The sequence below is a fragment of the Nerophis lumbriciformis genome, linkage group LG01, assembly GCF_033978685.3.
Source record: "Nerophis lumbriciformis linkage group LG01, RoL_Nlum_v2.1, whole genome shotgun sequence".
Lineage (NCBI taxonomy): Eukaryota > Metazoa > Chordata > Actinopteri > Syngnathiformes > Syngnathidae > Nerophis > Nerophis lumbriciformis.
The window spans coordinates 41678694-41697916 of NC_084548.2; the positions used below are offsets into that span (position 1 = coordinate 41678694).

General features: G+C 40.3%; 1 protein-coding gene across 2 annotated transcripts; it reads right to left on the reverse strand.

Moving 5' to 3' along the window:
• Window positions 1-147: 147 nt before the first annotated feature.
• On the reverse strand, window positions 148-19223 carry LOC133620346 (transcriptional regulator QRICH1-like). Of its 2 annotated transcripts, none has more exons than XM_061981777.1 (12): window positions 18996-19223; window positions 18155-18444; window positions 17980-18075; window positions 17767-17907; window positions 16900-17682; window positions 10759-10930; window positions 10516-10670; window positions 10318-10432; window positions 9990-10098; window positions 7174-7322; window positions 7003-7093; window positions 148-710 (listed from the first exon to the last, which is right to left on the reverse strand). In XM_061981777.1, exons 2-12 carry the CDS (start codon window positions 18407-18409, stop codon window positions 524-526), a joined length of 2253 nt encoding a protein of 750 aa, XP_061837761.1. In that variant the 5' UTR covers window positions 18410-18444; window positions 18996-19223; the 3' UTR covers window positions 148-523. The 2 variants fall into 2 exon arrangements, with proteins under 2 accessions (XP_061837761.1, XP_061837771.1); XM_061981787.1 differs by lacking the exon at window positions 18996-19223 and adding an exon at window positions 18625-18974.

Below are 19223 nucleotides of genomic sequence, written 5' to 3' on the forward strand. Positions count from 1 at the left end.
TCACGTACTTCTATTAACTTGGCTCCAGACATAAGTCAAAATAAAAGATGTCACGCCATTTAAAACTTGGGCTACTTGGCGCAGCCTTAATACCACGGCGGTATCTGTTGTGACAACGGTTACAAAGACAAATGATAAAGGCAGGAAAAGAAATAAATGAAATATATTAGAGTTATGTTTTCGGAAAGCATATTAACAAATGATCCAGAGTAATGGTTAAAAAGAGCCAATATTAAAAGTATTTCAAATATAACAGGCAGAGTACAAGTATCCTTTGGCTAATCAGAAATAAGAAAAAAAAAGGTGAATAATTTCTGTGGATGAGGCATAATGACCTGTATTGATTGTGGTTATGTACAAGATAGTGTATATAGAGTCATGATGAATATAAACTTATACATGCCACCTTTGAGGCACACAGAAGGGTGAGAGGGAATATAAAACTACTGGTGATTTAGCAATCAAAAGATTGAACAAACAGAAAGGAAAAGTCTAGTTCAAGTGGCTTTCTCCTTCAGTCCAATTATTGCACACTCTCTGATATTTGAATGGCTTCGTGGATTTCACGGACAACAAGAATTCGGGCCAGCATCTGCTCCAACTGCTCTTTAGGGATTGGTTGAGTGGAGTACCAGATGGGGCTGTTTGGAGCCACTACGGGCTCCGGAGTCAGGTAGAAGGTGTCATTGCGTCCCTTGGCGCTCTGCGGACTGACAGATAAAAAGGATATGCACTTATTAACATGTAAGCGGTTTATTACAGTTATTGCTAAATGTAACAGTTTTGTTTTCATTTGAAGTGTGCTTGCAGCACAGAAGACGTCCACTAACACCACATCAAATACTCAGAATGTTTAGCTTTTCACAAAGAGACTCAGGAATATTTTTATTTCAGGGCAGGAACTCCACTGAGATCGGAGGGCTCTTTACCCCGTCTCTAGCAGTCACAATTTCCAACTGATCTTTTTCACAGTTGGAATAAATGTATAATGTCTTTTTAATGACTATGTGTCAAATGTCTTCTATTGAGAAAAGCTCATTTGTCCCCGGCACACTTAACCGCCACGTGCTGAACTAAACAATGTCGACACGGTAGGGATGGACAATTATATGATCGTGATCTTTGATTGCAATTAATTTGAGTTTGATCACGGTGATCAGCTGTTAGCAAATTTCCTCGATGATAGAGGGAAGTTACCACAGTAGTAAACAGTAGGGAAGCAATAATGCTTGGTATAATCCTGAACGGAACAATCCACCTTTATTGACAGTGATCCTGTGTTTGTCTGTGAATGTGTTTGTGTACATTTGTGTGTGCAAAGCCCTGTCTGTCTGAGAGAAAGACAATCATTATTAAGTTAAAGTTAACTTTAAGTTAAAGTACCAATGATTGTCACACACACACTAGGTGTGGTGAAATTTGTCCTTTGCGTTTGACGCATCCCCTTGTTCATCCCCTGGGAGGTGAGGGGAGCAGTGGGCAGCAGTGTTGCCGCACCCGGGAATCATTTTTGGTGATTTAACCCCCAATTCCAACCCTTGATGCTGAGTGCCAAGCAGGGAGGTAATGGGTCCCATTTTTATAGTCTTTGGTATGACTCGGCCGGGGTTTGAACTCACAACCTACCGATCTCAGGGCGGACACTCTAACCTACAGTTAACAACTAAGTTATATCACTTTACCTTTTTCTGTGTTGATTGAGCGGACATTATGTTAAATGAAGAGTTTCCTGAAGCTGTCTCTGATAGTTGATATAATAATGTAACTGCATCATGAAGCCTACATGAACTCCATGGTGTTCAGGGATGAATAGTCTCTCCTATTGCTATTGTACTATTTTTTTCAGCTATAGTTACATTAATCATTAGTAATGTAGCAGCCTAGTTTTGAACGGCAGGGTTCCTGCTATCACATGTTGATAAAAATATAACATTTACATAATAAAAATCAACTACATGCTTCCCAAATGCTTTAATAAATTAAGCATGATGAGTTGAGCATATGTCAGCATGTGGCCCCACTTTTAACTCTTTTTTTCAAACGCTTATTGCAAACGCTTACTTACAGTTAGTCATTAATTTGACCTTGTAAGTCATTATTTTAGTATCACAGGTAACTAGGACTGTTTTGTTTTTACTTTACGGAAAAAATATCGAGATATATATCGTATATCGCCATTCAGCAAATGGAGCGGAAAACATAACCAAAAGTTGTAGGCTTCTTCACGCGACGAAGCCAGCCTATGTCACCACAGTCTGTAGTCTATTGCCCCCCCCAGGCTGTGGTGGCAGCGACAAGGTGGAGACGTGATGGCGACAGGCCGAGTTACACCGATCCTTACACCCACCCACCCCCTTCTCTTCCCTCCCCCTGGAGAGTCACCACCTTAACTAACAAATTTTCTGGGGGAAACATTGATATCTAAATATTTTTTAATCAGACCTTTATGCAAAGATTCCATTCCTCTGATGTAACATGTACGATAAAAAATGTGTCCCTGGTGTTGGAGTAACAAGCTACTACCGGTATAAAAAAATTCTGCAGACACTTTTTCATTGGGTGTGTTTGAGGATAAAAAAACTTTTTGTTCCTGACAATCATTAAAATTGTTTTATGTGTTGGTATACATTGTTTTACGGTACCTCAAATTAGGGCTGGCCGATATATCGATATATCGCGGGTTTGTCTCTGTGCGATATAGAAAATGACTATATCGTGATATTCGAGAATATATGTTCTCACGCAGTTGCGTTTAGTTGCGGGGCATTAAAAGGCATGCGTTTCTCACTCTTTCCTGTCTCTCCTTCTCACAGAGACTTTAAAACAAGCGCACCGTCTTACATACGTCACATACTGTCACGTGAGCAACGTCACACGCTCCCGCGGAGCGAGAGGTAGCGACATGGTAACCACACCGTTAGCTGTTAGCATCACAGCTAACGGTGTGGTTTGAGTGGTAATACGAGAGAAAGAGGGTGCGAATCTGGTAACAAATGGAGGAATAATTAATTCCCAAGAAAAACAGCACGGGGTCCATCGTCTGACGGTGGTTTGGCTTCAAGCGGGAATATGTCTTTACATCATGTCAACATCTCCTTTCGGTGCCACACCAACTAAATGCCGAAGCAACTATTTCCACATCAACACCGTAGGACATATACTATTTGATATGCAGCTCATTTTTATGTGACACTTATTGAAATATCTTGTGTGTCATCATGCACAAAAGTGCACTTATAGCTTGTTTTAAAAATGTCTTGACAATCTTGCACTTTCTGTTTTGGAAATGACATGTTTGTGCCACTGCTTAATAACTGTTTAATAAATACACTTTTGCTAAATTGACTTAGTTGTGATTTCCCTCTCTGCATGAAAGTTTAAAATGAGCATATATTAATGCAGTATGAACAAGAATGTTTTAATGTAGACACACAGAATCATCATACTGCTGTGATTATATGTATGAAGTGTTCATTCAAGGCTAAGGCAAAATATCGAGAAATATATCGTGTATCGCGATATGGCCTAAAAATATTGAGATATTAAAAAAAGGCCATATCGCCCAGCCCTACCTCAAATACAAGCTGCACTTTAATGTATTTCATTTAATATAAGATACATAATTTGAGTTTTAAAAACTACAATGTGGGTCAGCGCTTGCCAAAGCACAGAAGAGAAGCACTGATGTATACAAGTAATTTGTCAGTAATTTGTCAGTAATTTGGTTTGGGGTGCCATGTCATCTGCTGGTGTCGGTCCACTCTGTTTCCTGAGATCCAGGGTCAACGCAGCCGTCTACCAGCAAGTTTTAGAGCACTTCATGCTTCCTGCTGCTGACCTGCTCTATGGAGATGGAGATTTCAAGTTCCAACAGAACTTGGCGCCTGCACACAGCGCAAAATCTACCCGTGCCTGGTTTACGGACCATGGTATTTCTGTTCTAAATTGGCCCGCCAACTCCCCTGACCTTAGCCCCATAGAAAATCTGTGGGGTATTGTGAAAAGGAAGATGCAGAATGCCAGACCCAAAAACGCAGAAGAGTTGAAGGCCACTATCAGAGCAACCTGGGCTCTCATAACACCTGAGCAGTGCCAGAAACTCATCGACTCCATGCCACGCCGCATTAACGCAGTAATTGAGGCAAAAGGAGCTCCAACCAAGTATTGAGTATTGTACATGCTCATATTTTTCATTTTCATACTTTTCAGTTGGCCAACATTTCTAAAAATCCCTTTTTTGTATTAGCCTTAAGTAATATTCTAATTTTGTGACACACGGAATTTTGGATTTTCATTTGTTGCCACTTCAAATCATCAAAATTAAATGAAATAAACATTTGAATGCATCAGTCTGTGTGCAATGAATAAATATAATGTACAAGTTACACCTTTTGAATGCAATTACTGAAATAAATCAAGTTTTTCAAAATATTCTAATTTACTGGCTTTTACCTGTATATATAGATATCCTGATGTGGGATCTGAGCAGAGGATGTTGTTGTGGCTTGTGCAGCCCCTTGAGACACTTGTGATTAAGGTCTATGTAAATAAACTTTGATTGATTGACATGAACAAAATGACAGTGGTCAGCGGTCAGCGTTTATTACCTCAATCACACATGGTGGAAATGTATGTTAATAATAATAATAATAACTGGGGATTTATATAGCGCTTTTCTAAGTACCCAAAGTCGCTTTACATGTAGAACCCATCATTCATTCACACCTGGTGGTGGTAAGCTACTTTCATAGCCACAGCCGCCCTGGGGTAGACTGACGATGTTACAAGATACTGCAGTACTAAACAGTAAGGATGCAAGATTCGGGACAATCCGCTTTATTTAAAAAAAAAGAGATATTAATCGAGATCAGATGATATGAAATAATTAATCGTGATAATTTTTTTTGCCACAGCGAGCAGCCCCACGACGCGGCCACTTGAAACAGCGACTAAACTACGAAGGTAAAGCGAGCAAAAACAACCCATACACCTACAACACATCTCATCGGCTCATGTTGTTGTGAACAACATCATGGTTGTAACAACAATGTAAAACAGCAGTCGCAACTTGAGTCGCTCTCTTTTTTCCACAAGAGCCTCAAGTCGCCCCTTTACTCATAAAACTGAAAACAGCAACAAAACCCACTTCCTCCCTCACAATAACAGCACGGTGCACCACATCCGGTTTGACTGTGCTAACAAAATAAGGCTTTTAAAAAAGTATGTTACACATGCATAATGTACTTAAAGCACTTTCTGATACATTTACACATAGGCCTGGGCCGATATTCGATAAGTCAATTAACCAACGAATAAATGAAAATTAAGTCGGTAAGTTCTCCAGCATCGATAAATCGCCATGTGCATGTTTCAAGAGCAACTACATTGTGCTTCTTTCCCATCATACATTGCAATATTACACATACTTTGTGTGAATAATTCCACCATAGTAAGGTGATCTTTATCCCGTAGTTTACTTGTTGTTGCATCTTGTTCGCCTTGTAAAGAATTGTATTTCCCGCACTCAGCTGTGGGCTTTGGTTTCAGATGCTGGAACAAGTTCGTTGTACAGATGCCTTTTTGAAACAAACTTTGCTCCATGCACATATTTGTTCTACGCCTGTTGCCGCAAAACCAAAGTACTGACAACACTTGTCTTTTATTTTTTTAAACAAAAGTTTCGCTCTCGTTAGCATTAGCCATGTTTTGCTATGCTAAACTAGGATATGTATCAGGGATGCCTTTGAAAGATGGAGACAATTGAAGGCGGAGAAAATGTTTTAATCTGACGCCAAACTTGCTAATTTCCTCCTTGATAGGTAAGTAAGGCATTTACGTTTTCTTATTACTTGTAATAAATGGAAATGGGCATTTTGTATGTAAACTATATTGTCCAATACAGTCTATGATCTTGTCTAATAAAGCCAGTATGTTTGTGCAACGAATGCTTAAAGCGTAATGCTCAGCTCCTAGTGTAAAGCTTAGTTAGCATGCTAGCTCGGTCAATGACACATCTACATACAGGCTAACGGGGGAAATATATGCCCGTTAGCCTGTATGACAGGGCAAAATACATTTTCGACAAATAAAACCTATGTGGATATGGGTAGTGTCAGTGCCTATTTCGTTCTCAATATGCTGATACCCTGAGGAAATGCGTTACAACATTAACACGGCTAATTGCGGTTTCTGGTACTGTATGGGCATGGGGTGGTATTTGCTTGGCACAATATAATGCATTACATGTACGGCAATGGTTTTCTACTTTGTGTATTGACATGGTAGTAGGCTATATGGTTTATGCGTAACATGGTTTTTGCCATAACGTGGGTTGGCTCATAGAATTGCACTCTGCACTGAAAGATGGTGATGTGCGTACATGGAAGAGAATGCAGTGCGTCAGGTTGATGCAACATAGAGTTATGCTGACCAAAATGTGGGAGTCATTTTACTGTTGGTTTGGCTTGCCATCAAAGTAGGCCTATGTGATATATCATTTTATATAATTATTTCGATGGTGGTCCGTGCGGTCAAACTACATTTTAGCAGGGTAATGACAACAATCTGTCCAGACTGCCGACGAAAATATTGCTGCGTAACTTTACAAATACATTTGGCTAATCAACATCAATAAAATGTGACATAATTACTTAGTAAACCATCTTGCAAGGAGCATAAACATGAGAAACCTGCAGCGTAGGACTCGTCGATTGTTATTTGAAGTTCCTTGGAGTAGAATTCGGATGCTTATCTTGCAACCTCAGTCATGGAGAGTGGGAGGGGACTACAGAATGTTGAGTGTGATTGCAGTACCATTTCTGACCACATTTCTACATCTAGCACCTTTAAGCGGGTACTCAAATCTAAATGTATTCAATTGTATGTTAAAATTTGCAGTAAATGAACCGCAAAGTGGCGAGGGATCCTTAATGGAAGCTTTTAGGTCACTGATGAAGTAATGTTTTATTAAATATAAACAAAAAATGTTATTGAATTATTTACCATTTGAAGAGGTAGAAATCATACAGCTTGATGGGACATCGCAGAGGATTTTCCGGGTCCTCTAGCTGCTCAGAGTACATGTCATCTGTAACTAAACAAACAAGAAAATTGCTATTTCTCTTTTTTAAAAACAAGATCTGATGACCTCTAGTGTAAGAGGTGCACTCTTACCTTTCTGTCCAATGAACCGTTCTGTTGCCTTCAGATATCTGATACTGGTGCTCTTGTCTTTGGGATTGTTGGGACTTTTTCTCGTGTGTCGTAACACTTTAGAAAAAGCAATTTTTAGATGCTGATTAACTGTCTTCAAATGAAAATATCTGCAAAAACAAATACAGTGGTCATTTGCAAAACATTTTTCATTTTAATGGAACAAACCTGGTTACCGGTAAATAAAAGGATAAATACAAGGGCTGTTAAACGGTTAAAATATTTAATCGCGACTAATCGCAATTTGTTCATAGTTAATTCAAAATAAATAGCGAATAATCACAGATAGATATGTCTATGAATGTTCTCATTCATCCAGGTCATTGTAACCTCAGAGCATTCAATCGATCGGAACTGGACTGTTTGGTTTGTCTTAGAAAATGTTTCGTTTCTCATCAGAGTAGGCTTCATCAGTTCATGCTCATAGACTTATATTGGTCAGATCTACTCTAGCGGCTGGTGCCAAAACCCCAAATATTTATACTCCAAAAACCAGGAGGGTGTGCCTGGGCAAGGATGGTTTTGCCCTGTTTTAGTGAGAAAAACAACTGTTGAAATGCAAACAAACAATCCTACTGTCAAAGCTAAGCACCTCAAGGATAAACAGCAGGTGCAGTTTCTTTTTTGTCTAACTTTGGTTCTGTTATGTTGTGTAAGTTGGGCTTTGATTGTGAAATGCATCACCTTTTCATAGACCTCTTCAGGCAAGATATTTTGCAATTTGGGGAGTAATTAATCAGATTTTACTCTGAGGCTTTCAATTGTAAAATTGATTTGTCTTACTCTCCCAAGGAGAAACAGCACTCCTTTGACAACGAAAATGTACAGATTCTAGATAGGGAAGACGAATGGTGCGAAAGGAGAGTGAGGGAGGCCTTCTATGTCAAGGTTGAAAAACCATCCCCACAACACTGTCTTTTTAACCGTTCTTAAAAGACTCTGCAATTTAGCCTCCAACAAATAACAGGAGTCACCTTATGTGACCAGAATGCCATTTGTTTACAACTGAATGGAATGCTAACGTGGATGAATCCAACTATTTTGGACTGGTAGTAGTCGATCTACAGCAATCGTTCAGCCACACAATACCTCGATGCTAACAAGGGGAAATCACACCAACGACTATCGTAAGCTTGGAAAGTAGGATTGTTTCTTTGCATTTCAACAGTTGTTTTTCTCACTATGATTGGGCGAAACCATCGTTGCCCAGGTACATCCTCCTGGTTTTTGGAGTATAAATATTTGGGGTTTTGGCACCAGCCTCTAGACTCGTTCTGACCAATCTAAGACTAGATCTGACCAATCTCAGTCTATGAGCATGAACTGATGAAGCCTGCTGAGGTATTGGCACCAGGCACGAGACCAGATCTAACCAATGTAAGTCTAAGACTACATCTGACCAATCTTAAGTCTCTGAGCATGAACTGTCGAAGCCTACTCGGATGAGAGGCGAAACGTCTTCTAAGACAAACCTAACAGTCCAGTTGCAATCGCTGGAATGCCCTGAGATCACAGACAGATATAATTTTTCGTCATTTAAAAGTGTACTCTAGACAGATACATTTAAAGTTTTTCCATGACTGGACAATTAGTTTGCTTTAATAAAATGTTTTTAAACATTGTGCTTTATTAAACAGCTTAACACAATAAGGACATAAAACGCTTTTAATGAAAATAAAATAAAAATACCTGCAGTGCACTGTTGTCTTGCCAAATATTGTTGGAATACAGAATATGTATTACTGCTGTAGGAGCACTTGCATTCAGGGGAGGAGTTACAGCATTTTTAGATACCAGTATAACGCATTAATAACAAAAATGTGGATGTTACCGATCGTGGTTTGATTGTCAAAGATGTTTGGTAATGTAATCTGAGATATTTCTACCTGAATAAATCTTCTGATATTCTTTATATTACGTGCTGTACAAGTTAACGGTATTCATATTCCTGCATGACAATGCTTTGACTTTCTCCTTTTATTAATAAAATGTAATATTCAGTCTGCTAAACATTCTGTAAATGTGGAATATATATCAAAACAGGTTAAAAAATAATATACATTTTGTTTCAATCCACCAGAAATAATTTATTTAGGCAGAAATATCACAGATTACATTACAAAATTATTTAACAAAGTATGATCGTAATGTGGGACACTTTTTCATTTTGTTATGTACCGGTAGTTAAACCAGATGTGCGGCATAGGGCTATTATTGTGAAGCCGGAAGTGTGTCATTGGTATGAGAAGAGGTGTCTTGACATGTTTTGACAAAAGTCTTTGACTCAAGACATCCAGTTTACCATCTTTTTTATGCTGAGCTTTTATTACATCCTACTAAAGCAGTTCTTGTAACAATTTACATGTTATGTTATCAATGCACTCAACAGTAATATAAACAAGGACGTGAAAATTCTCCTCTCTACAAGCAGCAAAGCATTCCAGCAGGCGTTCACTCTTATGTCTTAGTCTCACAGCGATCAAAGTTAAAATGGTCTTGTCTTGTCGGGAGAATGACTTGCCATGGCTTTGGATCTGAGATTTCCATTATGTCCCCCTTTCTTTGTGCCTTTCTACTTGCTATTTTTGAGCGTGTGGCTCAACAGTAACTGAATGCCATTACATTACGGAATGGACAGAGGATCAAAAAGGAGTCAGGACACGTGCGCATTTAAAAATTAGCGCCGTTAAAGAAACTTTTCGTTAGCGCATTAACTTTGACAGCCCTAATAAATACATTTTAAAATATATTATCCAAAGAAGACCATAACAACTCACTTTGTGTTGAAAAACATTAGAGTTGTGAGCAGCGTTGAGGGGGAATGGGCCCCAAGTTGTTTACATTCCCACAACATCTCCTCTGTCACGTGACTGGGAATAATATAACCTGGTGGTAGAGCACACTATGAGGATACAGTGTGCAGGTACTTAAGGAGGTGGAGGCACATACAGAGTTACACAATGGCTTAGAAATAGATGCTTAAGTAGATTGAACAATATGTAAAATCAAAGATGTCCAGCTATGATGGGACTCTTAGATCTACTTCAGTTTTAGTATTATGTTAACATCAATGAGGCCAACAAAAATTCACATTGTTGTTCTCACCGAGTGGATGAACAGTTGGCCCCCAGGGTTGGAGAACCTTGTGCAAACTTTGAGCAAAGCGAGTGTAGTATTGGTCTGAGAAGATGTCATCCACACGACTATTATCAAACAAATACTGCAAGAAAAAAAAAAGGGCATGGCTATAATTGGGGTCAATACAAATAGATGTGAACATATATTATGTTAAAGAAATCCTACTTTTTGCATGCACAGAAATACATAGTAAAGAACATCCGCATCATAAGGATCTCCCTCCAGCCCCCGGGCCTCTGTGGTCATTAGTGACAGCCCCATGCAAAGCTCAGCTACAGCACACGACACCAAGTCCTCCTGAAAGCGCAGTGCCTGGCGTCCTAAAACATACAGACATAAATCTCGATTATTGGGTTAAAACTAAATAACAACCAAATACAGAAATAACAATATACATGGTGTACTTACGGCCAATTGGAGCCAATTTATGTTGATCAGATTTGTCCAATTCAGCATTTTTTCGCTGAGCCCAGGCACGCCACACATCCAGCCCCTCCTCTGGTTTAAGAGTGGCTGGAAGCAAAAGCTCCTGAACCTGCACTTGCTGTGGAACTTGGCCATCTACTTCTGCTATTACTGTCTGACCATGCAATGTGAACAAGAAGACATTTTGTTATCCCAATTAATTCCAAGTGTCACTCACACATCCATGCTTAGATTGTTTTTAAACCGAATAATTCTATCAGTACTAGAAATCGACCAATATGTTTTTTTAGGGTCGATACCAATTATTAATGGGGAAGGAGGCTGATAACCGATGTTTGGAGCCGATATTCATTTACAGTAAAAATGACACATTAGCATCAAAATGCATGCTTATTTAAAGAACAAGTAAATACAAAAATAAGTGCAGGGAGTTCCTTGACACAGTTGTATTTCATACTGTATAAAATTAAGATGTTTATTAAATGAATAGTTCCTTAAAGGGGATCTGCACTTTTTTTTTAGAATTTTGCCAATTGTTCACAATCATGAGATACAAGAAGACAAAAGTTTTGTTTTTTTCCCGCTTTCTAACTTATGTTAAAACTGCTCGGTCTCGGCGGCAAGCAATGCAGCTAATGGGAGCAATCAATTCTACCTCTAAATCATTTTAAAAATGCATTCAAAAACCGTCAACACTTGATTTACATTCCGTAACCCGTAAAATGACCAAGCTGTAGGGACATTGTTACTGTAAGAGCTAACACTGAGGAACACTTGATCTAGCGTAGTAACACATCGACGTGCTTTGGTATTAGCCCTAAAAGCTAACTACGGCAAGAGATGAGCGAGCTTCTACAACAACATGAAACGTGTTTGGGTTTGTAATGTACAACACTGCGATACGACACAAATTTGAATAGACAGACAGCGTATGTACTGTAGTTGTAATAACACGCATGGCGTGCTGCGTGTATCATGATTGATATAAAAGTGACTCACTCAATGGACAGCTGTTGTCTGGTCCAGCTGGCCGGGGAAGTTTCATGTTGTTTTTGGGTAAGCAATACATTTAAGTCGAAATACCTTGGCTCCAAGTTCCATATTTATAGCGTCAATATCGCTTTCATCGCTTACTGGTAGTCAGAAAGAATATCGTGAGTGTAGTCTAATGTGTTTCACTGAGACGTGGCTGCACGATGATGTTCCGGATAGTAACGTCTCTATAAACGGGTTTCAAACGGTGCGCGCTGACCGGGACCGAACCAACGGCAAGCAGAAAGGAGGGGGGCTTGCTTTGTTTATTACCGGTAATAAGAAATATTGTCATCCCGGTCATGTCACAATAAAAGAGCGCCACTGTGACCCGAATATAGAGATTTTAGCTGTAGGACTCAGACCATATTATTTGCCCAGGGAGATTCCGCATGTTATCGTGATGGCAGTATACATCCCCCCCTCTGCTAACGCTGCAGCTGCCAGTGACGTCATCCACAGCTCGATAGCCAGACTACAAACCAAGCACCCGGAAGCCCTCATCCTCATCTCGGGAGAGTTTAACCATGTTACTATGGACAAATCACTACCCAACTTCACTCAGCATGTCAGCTGCCACACCAGAGGAAATAAGATCCTGGATTTGTTGTACGCAAACATCAAGGATGCGTATAGCTCCATACCACTACCAGAGCTGGGCCGGTCAGACCACAACCTTGTTTACCTCAACCCGTTATGTGCCTCTGGTCAAAAGACAGCCTGTGACCAAAAAAACAGTGAGAAGGTGGTCAGAAGGGGTCCAAGAGACACTACAGGGCTGTTTTGAGGTAACTGACTGGCAGGTGCTCAGGAGCCTCATGGAGAGGACATTGATGGGCTCACAGAGTGCATCACAGACTATATCAACTTCTGTGTTGACTCAAGTGTCCCATCAAGGACGGTCACCTGCTACCCAAACAACAAGCCGTGGGTGACCAAAGACATCAAAGCCCTACTGAATGAGAAGAAGAGGGCATTCAATGCTGGTAACAGGGAGGAGGTGAAAAGAGTTCAGGGGCAGCTGAAGACCAAACTCAGGGAGGCCAAGGAGAACTACAGGAGGAAGCTGGAAGGTAAGCTGAAGGACAACAACATGAAGGCGGTTTGGAGAGGTATGCAGACCATCACCGGCCTCAAACCGTTGGAGTGTAGGGGGGTGGACGGAGACAAAGACAGGGCCAATGAGCTAAACCAGTTCTTTAACAGGTTTGACACAGTGGCTCCAACAAGCAAAAAAAACAGCATACTGGCACCATACTTATGTATACTTATGTTGATTATTGTTTCTCAGCTGTTTGTAAATGTTGCAGTTTATAAATAAAGGTTTATCCATCCATCCATTTTCTACCGCTTATTTATTTTTATATATATATATATATATATATATATATATATATATATATATATATATATGGATGATACTCGAAACTGGTTTTCCCGATTGTCCGATAAGAAAAGAACCGAGTCCTTGGACTCGAATCCCTTTTTGAGAACCGGTACCCGTTATCGAGACCACTATAGTAAAGAAAAAGAGTTGGTTCTTTATTTGAATCCCTGGGAACAAATCCCGTCCCGACCAGAAATGCTCCGTGTGACATCACAAGAAATGACGTCACGTAGCTCAGTCCTGATGCGCAGATAGCGAAAGCAGGAAAAAAAATGGACTGGAAAAAGCGCTCCAAGGTGTAATAAAGTTCAAAACAAAAAGGAATAATCCAATGAATAACTTTACTGAGAGATTTGAGCAGGGTATAAACACATGACGAACACTTTTACGACCAACCGGAAACATAGCAACCAAGCTAGCAACGCACCTCCTTTACGGCAGCTGTCGCAACGTTCTTAAAGCAACCGCAGCACATACAGTACATATATACGGTATATACAACATATATGACATCTTCCTTTTTTAACTTTTATTTTTCTTTCCTTGTAAACAAAACAAAATCACACTGTATATGTGTTGTCTGTCTAATTATAAATAATGCAGAAGAGGCGTGTTGACTGAGTTCTTGACGTTTACTTTTACAGCGTGCTCGTAACCTCATTCTTAGCTGTCGGTGGCGACATGCAACAACACTTTTCGGGGCTACTGCGCATGCTCGTCACTCCCGTTGCATGCTGGGTGGTGTAGTTATTATTTTCCCTAGCTCATAACATCACATCTTTCCCCCTATAAAGAAATAATGTTAACTCAATAAAGTGTATTTCTTTTTTTAGCTTTAACTTTTCATTTTTTAGCATTGTAACCACATTTGCAAACAACTTTTCTCTTCATAGAATTTTCTTTCAAAAAAGAAATAAAGTGCAAAAATGTCAAAGCATCATAACAAACAGTTATGTCAAATAGCAGCAGAAGTGCACTTTTTGGAGAGCTGTATTATTTTCAGTTTTGTGCCCAAGGGACTTATTTTAATTAACACTTTATTATTATTTATACACTTATAGTGATCACAGAGACAGGTTGTTTTTGTGTTACTGTATATATTTGTTTTTCTGAAAAATCCCACTTAATATACTTTGGGTACCAATAGTCAATATTTTTTTTTTTTTTTTTTTTTTTTTTTTTTTAGGGGGGTAACAGTCAAAATTTATTTATTTATTAGATTTTATTGTTTTCTTATATAATAAAAGTGAGCTTTTGTTAAACCAAATATTGTGTGTTTTTTTCCATATACAACAACCTATCTGGACTCGATAAGAGAATCGATAAAAAGAGAATCGATAAGGAATCGGTTCGATAAGAGGATTCGATAATAGGCTCGAACTCGATAATTTCTTATCAAATATCATCCCTATATGTACCGGTATATATAAAAGTAGCCTCTGCAAATGCGCATAGCATAAATCCAACGAATCGATGACTAAATTAATCGCCAACTATTTTTATAATCGATTTTAATTGATTTAATCGATTAGTTGTTGCAGCCCTAATACGTATATCAATGCTTAAAATCCATAAAAAAAAGTTAATATTAATATAATTATTGGTACTATTAACACTAATATTTTTTTTTAATCTAAAAAAAAAACAAAACATTACTTTAGCCATTTTAAAGAAAATATATGCATCATTGCAAATCAAAATGATCATGTCATATTAACCACGCCCCTAGCCACACCCCACCACCACAGATATAGTGGCAATCTAGGGGAAACCCTGACTAGAGTAAGTGATGTTTTATTATGTTTGTTGGCTCCCAAAGTCTGCAGTGAGCAGAAAAGTGATGGGAAAAAAAGCAAACATGATGCGTTTTTTAAGTTAATGTGCCATGTATGCTTAAAATTATCAAAATACATAAATATTAAATGTTATTATAAATGTGCCCATTACTACATAACATATATACTTATAGCATGTATGTAAAACCCTAATGGAGGTGTTTGGATGTTTTTTTAGGGGCTCTATAGGCAGAACTGAATGGCTCCCATAGGCTCCATTGTAAACTGACCTTTGATCAAATGTATTTAATATTTTGAATACATTTTTAAAAAGTGAATCCGTCATGTCTATCATAATGATTGTGAACCTAGGGCAAAATTCCCCAAAAAGTGTAGTTAACCTTTAAAATGGTGTTTATTTCAACCATTTACCCTAAAATATGCATTGAGACTCTGAATTGTGTATTACCGTATTTTCCGCACTATAAGGCGCACCTAAAAACCACAATTTTTCTCAAAAGCTGACAGTGCGCCTAATAACCCGGTGCGCTTTATTACGATTCATTTTCATAAAGTTTCGGTCTCGCAACTTCGGTAAACAGCCGCCATCTTTTTTCCCGGTAGAACAGGAAGCGCTTCTTCTTCTACGCAAGCAACCGCCAAGGAAAGCACTCGCCCCCATAGAACAGGAAGCGCTTCACCCGCCCCCATAGAACAGGAAGCGCTTCACCCGCCCCCGGAAGAAGAAGAAAAAACGCGCGGATATCACCGTACGTTTCATTTCCTGTTTACATCTGTAAAGACCACAAAATGGCTCCTACAAAACGATCCGGTTCATAAAAAGACGCAATCTCTCCATCCGCACACGGATTACTACCGTATTTCACAGCAACTGAACCGCACTGTGGAACGGGAGCACGTACGGTGAATATTCGCTCCACAGGGAATGAGAAGTCATCCTTCACTGTGGTTCTAGCTTGCCATGCTAACTTCCACCCATCCAAAAGAGACCTTTCCAGCCGGCGTCATCATAAAAGCTAACTCGAAGGGATGGATGGATGAAGAAAAGATGAGCGAGTGGTTAAGGGAAGTTTACGCGAAGAGGCCGGGTGGCTTTTTTCACACAGCTCCGAAGGCGAACACACCTTCACTAAGACGGGCAGATAGCGCCGGTCGACATACGCCAACATCTGCCAGTGGATCGTAAATGCCTGGGCAGATAGTTTCGGTCACAACTGTGGTCCGACCTTTCCGGAAGGCAGGATTCACAGAACTGCTGGACAACAGTGACACTGACTCCGGTGACTTCGACGAGACGGAACCGGCCATTTTGGATCCCGTATTCGCCCAACTTTTCAATTCGGACACCGAAGACGAAGAATTCGAAGGATTTACGAATGAAGAATAACTTCAGAAGGTGAGCGCTATGTTTATTTTGTGTGTTGTGACATTAACGTTCGAGCAACATTATGTTGCTATTGTTCTACACCATTTTGAATTTTACTATGTTTGTGATTGCACATTTGCGTACATTTTGGGACAGAGTTGTTAGAACGCTGGTTTTCAATATATTATTAAAGTTTGACTGAACTATCTGACTGTTTTTTTGACATTCACTTTAGCGCAGCGTTTTTTTGACATTCACTTTAGCGCAGCGTAGGCGCGGCTTTTAGTCCGGGGCGGCTTATTGGTGGACAAAATTATGAAATATGTAATTCATAGAAGGTGCGGCTAATAATCCGGTGCGCCTTATAGTGCGGAAAATACGGTACTTGATTAATCAAAGTAAATGACTCGATTACTAAAATAAACAATAGCAGCAGCCCTGCACTGCATTCTTCCGCATACCTCTCAACATGAACACACTTACGTATTTAAAGGACAAAGTGTATGGAAGTGTGCAACGTAAGACATGAAAAGTGGTTGTACCTGGAGCTGCTGTCCGGTCGCATCCTGCACAGATAGTCCCTGTGTGTGCAACACCTGCTGCTGTGGGTCCCAGATGAGGGACTGTGTAGTGTTTGAGTAGCCCTGCACAGCAACTGGGATGTGGATATTTCCATTCATTAGCTGGGCAGGGAAGAGTGTGTTTGTAGCCAGCGTATGCACCACTTCTTCTTGGCCTCCCATTCCGCCAGTGCTCGTAATGCTGGAAACAGCCTGAGCTGTCTGACTTTGACTGGAAGAATTTTTCAACTTCTCATTTTCGACCATGACTTGTGTTGGCATTGTGGTCATGGTTGTCGTATTTGTCCCTGCAAGCTGCACAGTTCCATAGGCTTCCTGGGGGATGGCAATGTGTGTGACCTGTTCCCGACCTCCAGCCCCAGAAGGAGCAGAATAGACAGGAATTGTCCAGGTCTCCCCTGTGGGACTGGTAATAGTGCCTGTAGCACTGTACAGATGGGAGCTGTCCACTGTTAAAAGGTCTGGCCGCAGGGAGACATAACTCTGCTGCTGACCCTGTCCTTGGGGGATTGCTAGGACCGTCGCCACCTGCTGACCAGGCAGGGCATAAGACACAGTGATGGGCATGTCCACCTTGCGTTTCTTGGCTGGCTGAAGGACACCTGTCCCTTGGCATGTGGCAACAGTGGTTGCCAGAGCACTCCTCTCTGCACTGTCCTGTTGCTGAACGGGTGAGAGGGCCCCAACTGTTTGAATCTGGATCTGTTGTCCCCCTGCAACAGCTGCCACCAACTGGGCTTGGAGCTAAAACAAAGAAATGGATGAGTTAAATCTGAAATATCATTGGCAATGGTGACATGAAAGTAGTGTGCTTGTACATGTTGGTACCTGTTGGTGTTGCTCCTCGGTGAGATCTCCTGGTTGAATAAGCTGCGCTGTCGTCACACCTTGAAGCTGCTGACTGGAACCAGGGGGCACTTGGAGGACTTGGCCCAACATCTGACCTGCCTGTTGTCCGTGAATCTGCACCTGAAATATAATAATGATATTTGTTTTGCTATTTGATAACACTTTGAGTGACAGAAGACATGCAAAACAAACCTGTACAATCTGTTGCTCTGTATTCTGCAGAACAGTTTGCGGCTGAGTTGTTGACTGTTGAATCTGTTGCTGTTGGGGCTGAATTTGCACCTGCACCTGGACCAAACATAGGCAGGTCAACTTTGTTTACTTTTTTTTTTTTTAACAATAAACTAAATGAGTATTAATTCCTTACAGGGCAAGCGAGTTCCAGAAGTGACCCTGCCACTTCAGTGCTGTCTGTATAGATGCAATTAGCTTCTTGCTGATAAACCATTGTCGCTGTCGTTGTTGTAACATCTGCACTTTGCTGGCTGAACTCTTGCAGCGCATCTGGACCCTTACTGGCCAACGACTCCAGAAACTCCTTCATACGATGCTGGGGGATGCTCCGAGCTTTCTGTCGCACAAGCTCTTCATAGGAGTTTGCACTATCCAGGGAATTATTCATTGCTGCCTACAGGATCCCCGTTTATAAAGAAGAAGCTATGGAGAGAAGTTTTCAAATGTTGCTAAAACACCAATATACATATCAATGCTTAAAACACATTAAACAATAACGAAAGACAACACATAAAATCAAATGGCCTGTATTGTATAACAGATTGCAGCACATTGTTCGGTGTCGTCTCAGACAGATAGTAATACGAAAGGGTTAATTCTTACTGCGTGTGGAGACAAGCTGGAAACAAAAGCGCGGTCACTTTCCAAATCGGCCGCCGTGGGAAACTACGTTTAATGAACGCGTTTCGTGTTGCAGTTACTTCTCAACATGTATGATAAGCCATTTCTTAATGTTATTCTTGTAGAGTAGACAACAAGTTAGCTTAGCCAAATGCACGGCTCACTAGCCAGAATGTTGTTCATTAAACATACTGCCGCATACGATAAATGGAGCCAGTGACATCTTAATTGCCCAGCTACTACAAAGGAGCAGTGTGCTGATGCGACATTAGTGCTTGCAATGACACACACCTGCTGTGTTTTATTTTAGCTTCACGACTAGCAGGCTAACTACACACAGATGCCATAGCTACCTCTCTTCCTCAACCGTGGCGAGTCTCAGGTCACTCACTTCTCTACCCACAAAGCTGCGCCTCTTTTCTTAAGAGCACGAAAGAAATGTGTACTTGTGTGTTTCTTTGCCGACTGGGCTCTTTCTTTTAAGTGTTCGTTGGACTGCTAAAGACAGCTTCTTTTCTTTTTCTTAACCGCTTATATTTCGCTGGGCGCCATTTTACAACACTGGACCAATAGGCACGGGA

Excerpts from the sequence above, each read along its gene's own strand:
- LOC133620346 (XM_061981777.1), bottom strand. The coding sequence starts at position 18,409 with ATGAATAATTCCCTGGATAGTGCAAACTCCTATGAAGAGCTTGTGCGA. Across the intron at positions 10,433-10,515 it reads TATTTCTGTGCATGCAAAAA|TATTTGTTTGATAATAGTCG; the intron begins GTAGGATTTCTT and ends TTTTTCTTGCAG. Across the intron at positions 7,323-9,989 it reads CTAATGTTTTTCAACACAAA|ATATTTTCATTTGAAGACAG; the intron begins GTGAGTTGTTAT and ends TTGTTTTTGCAG.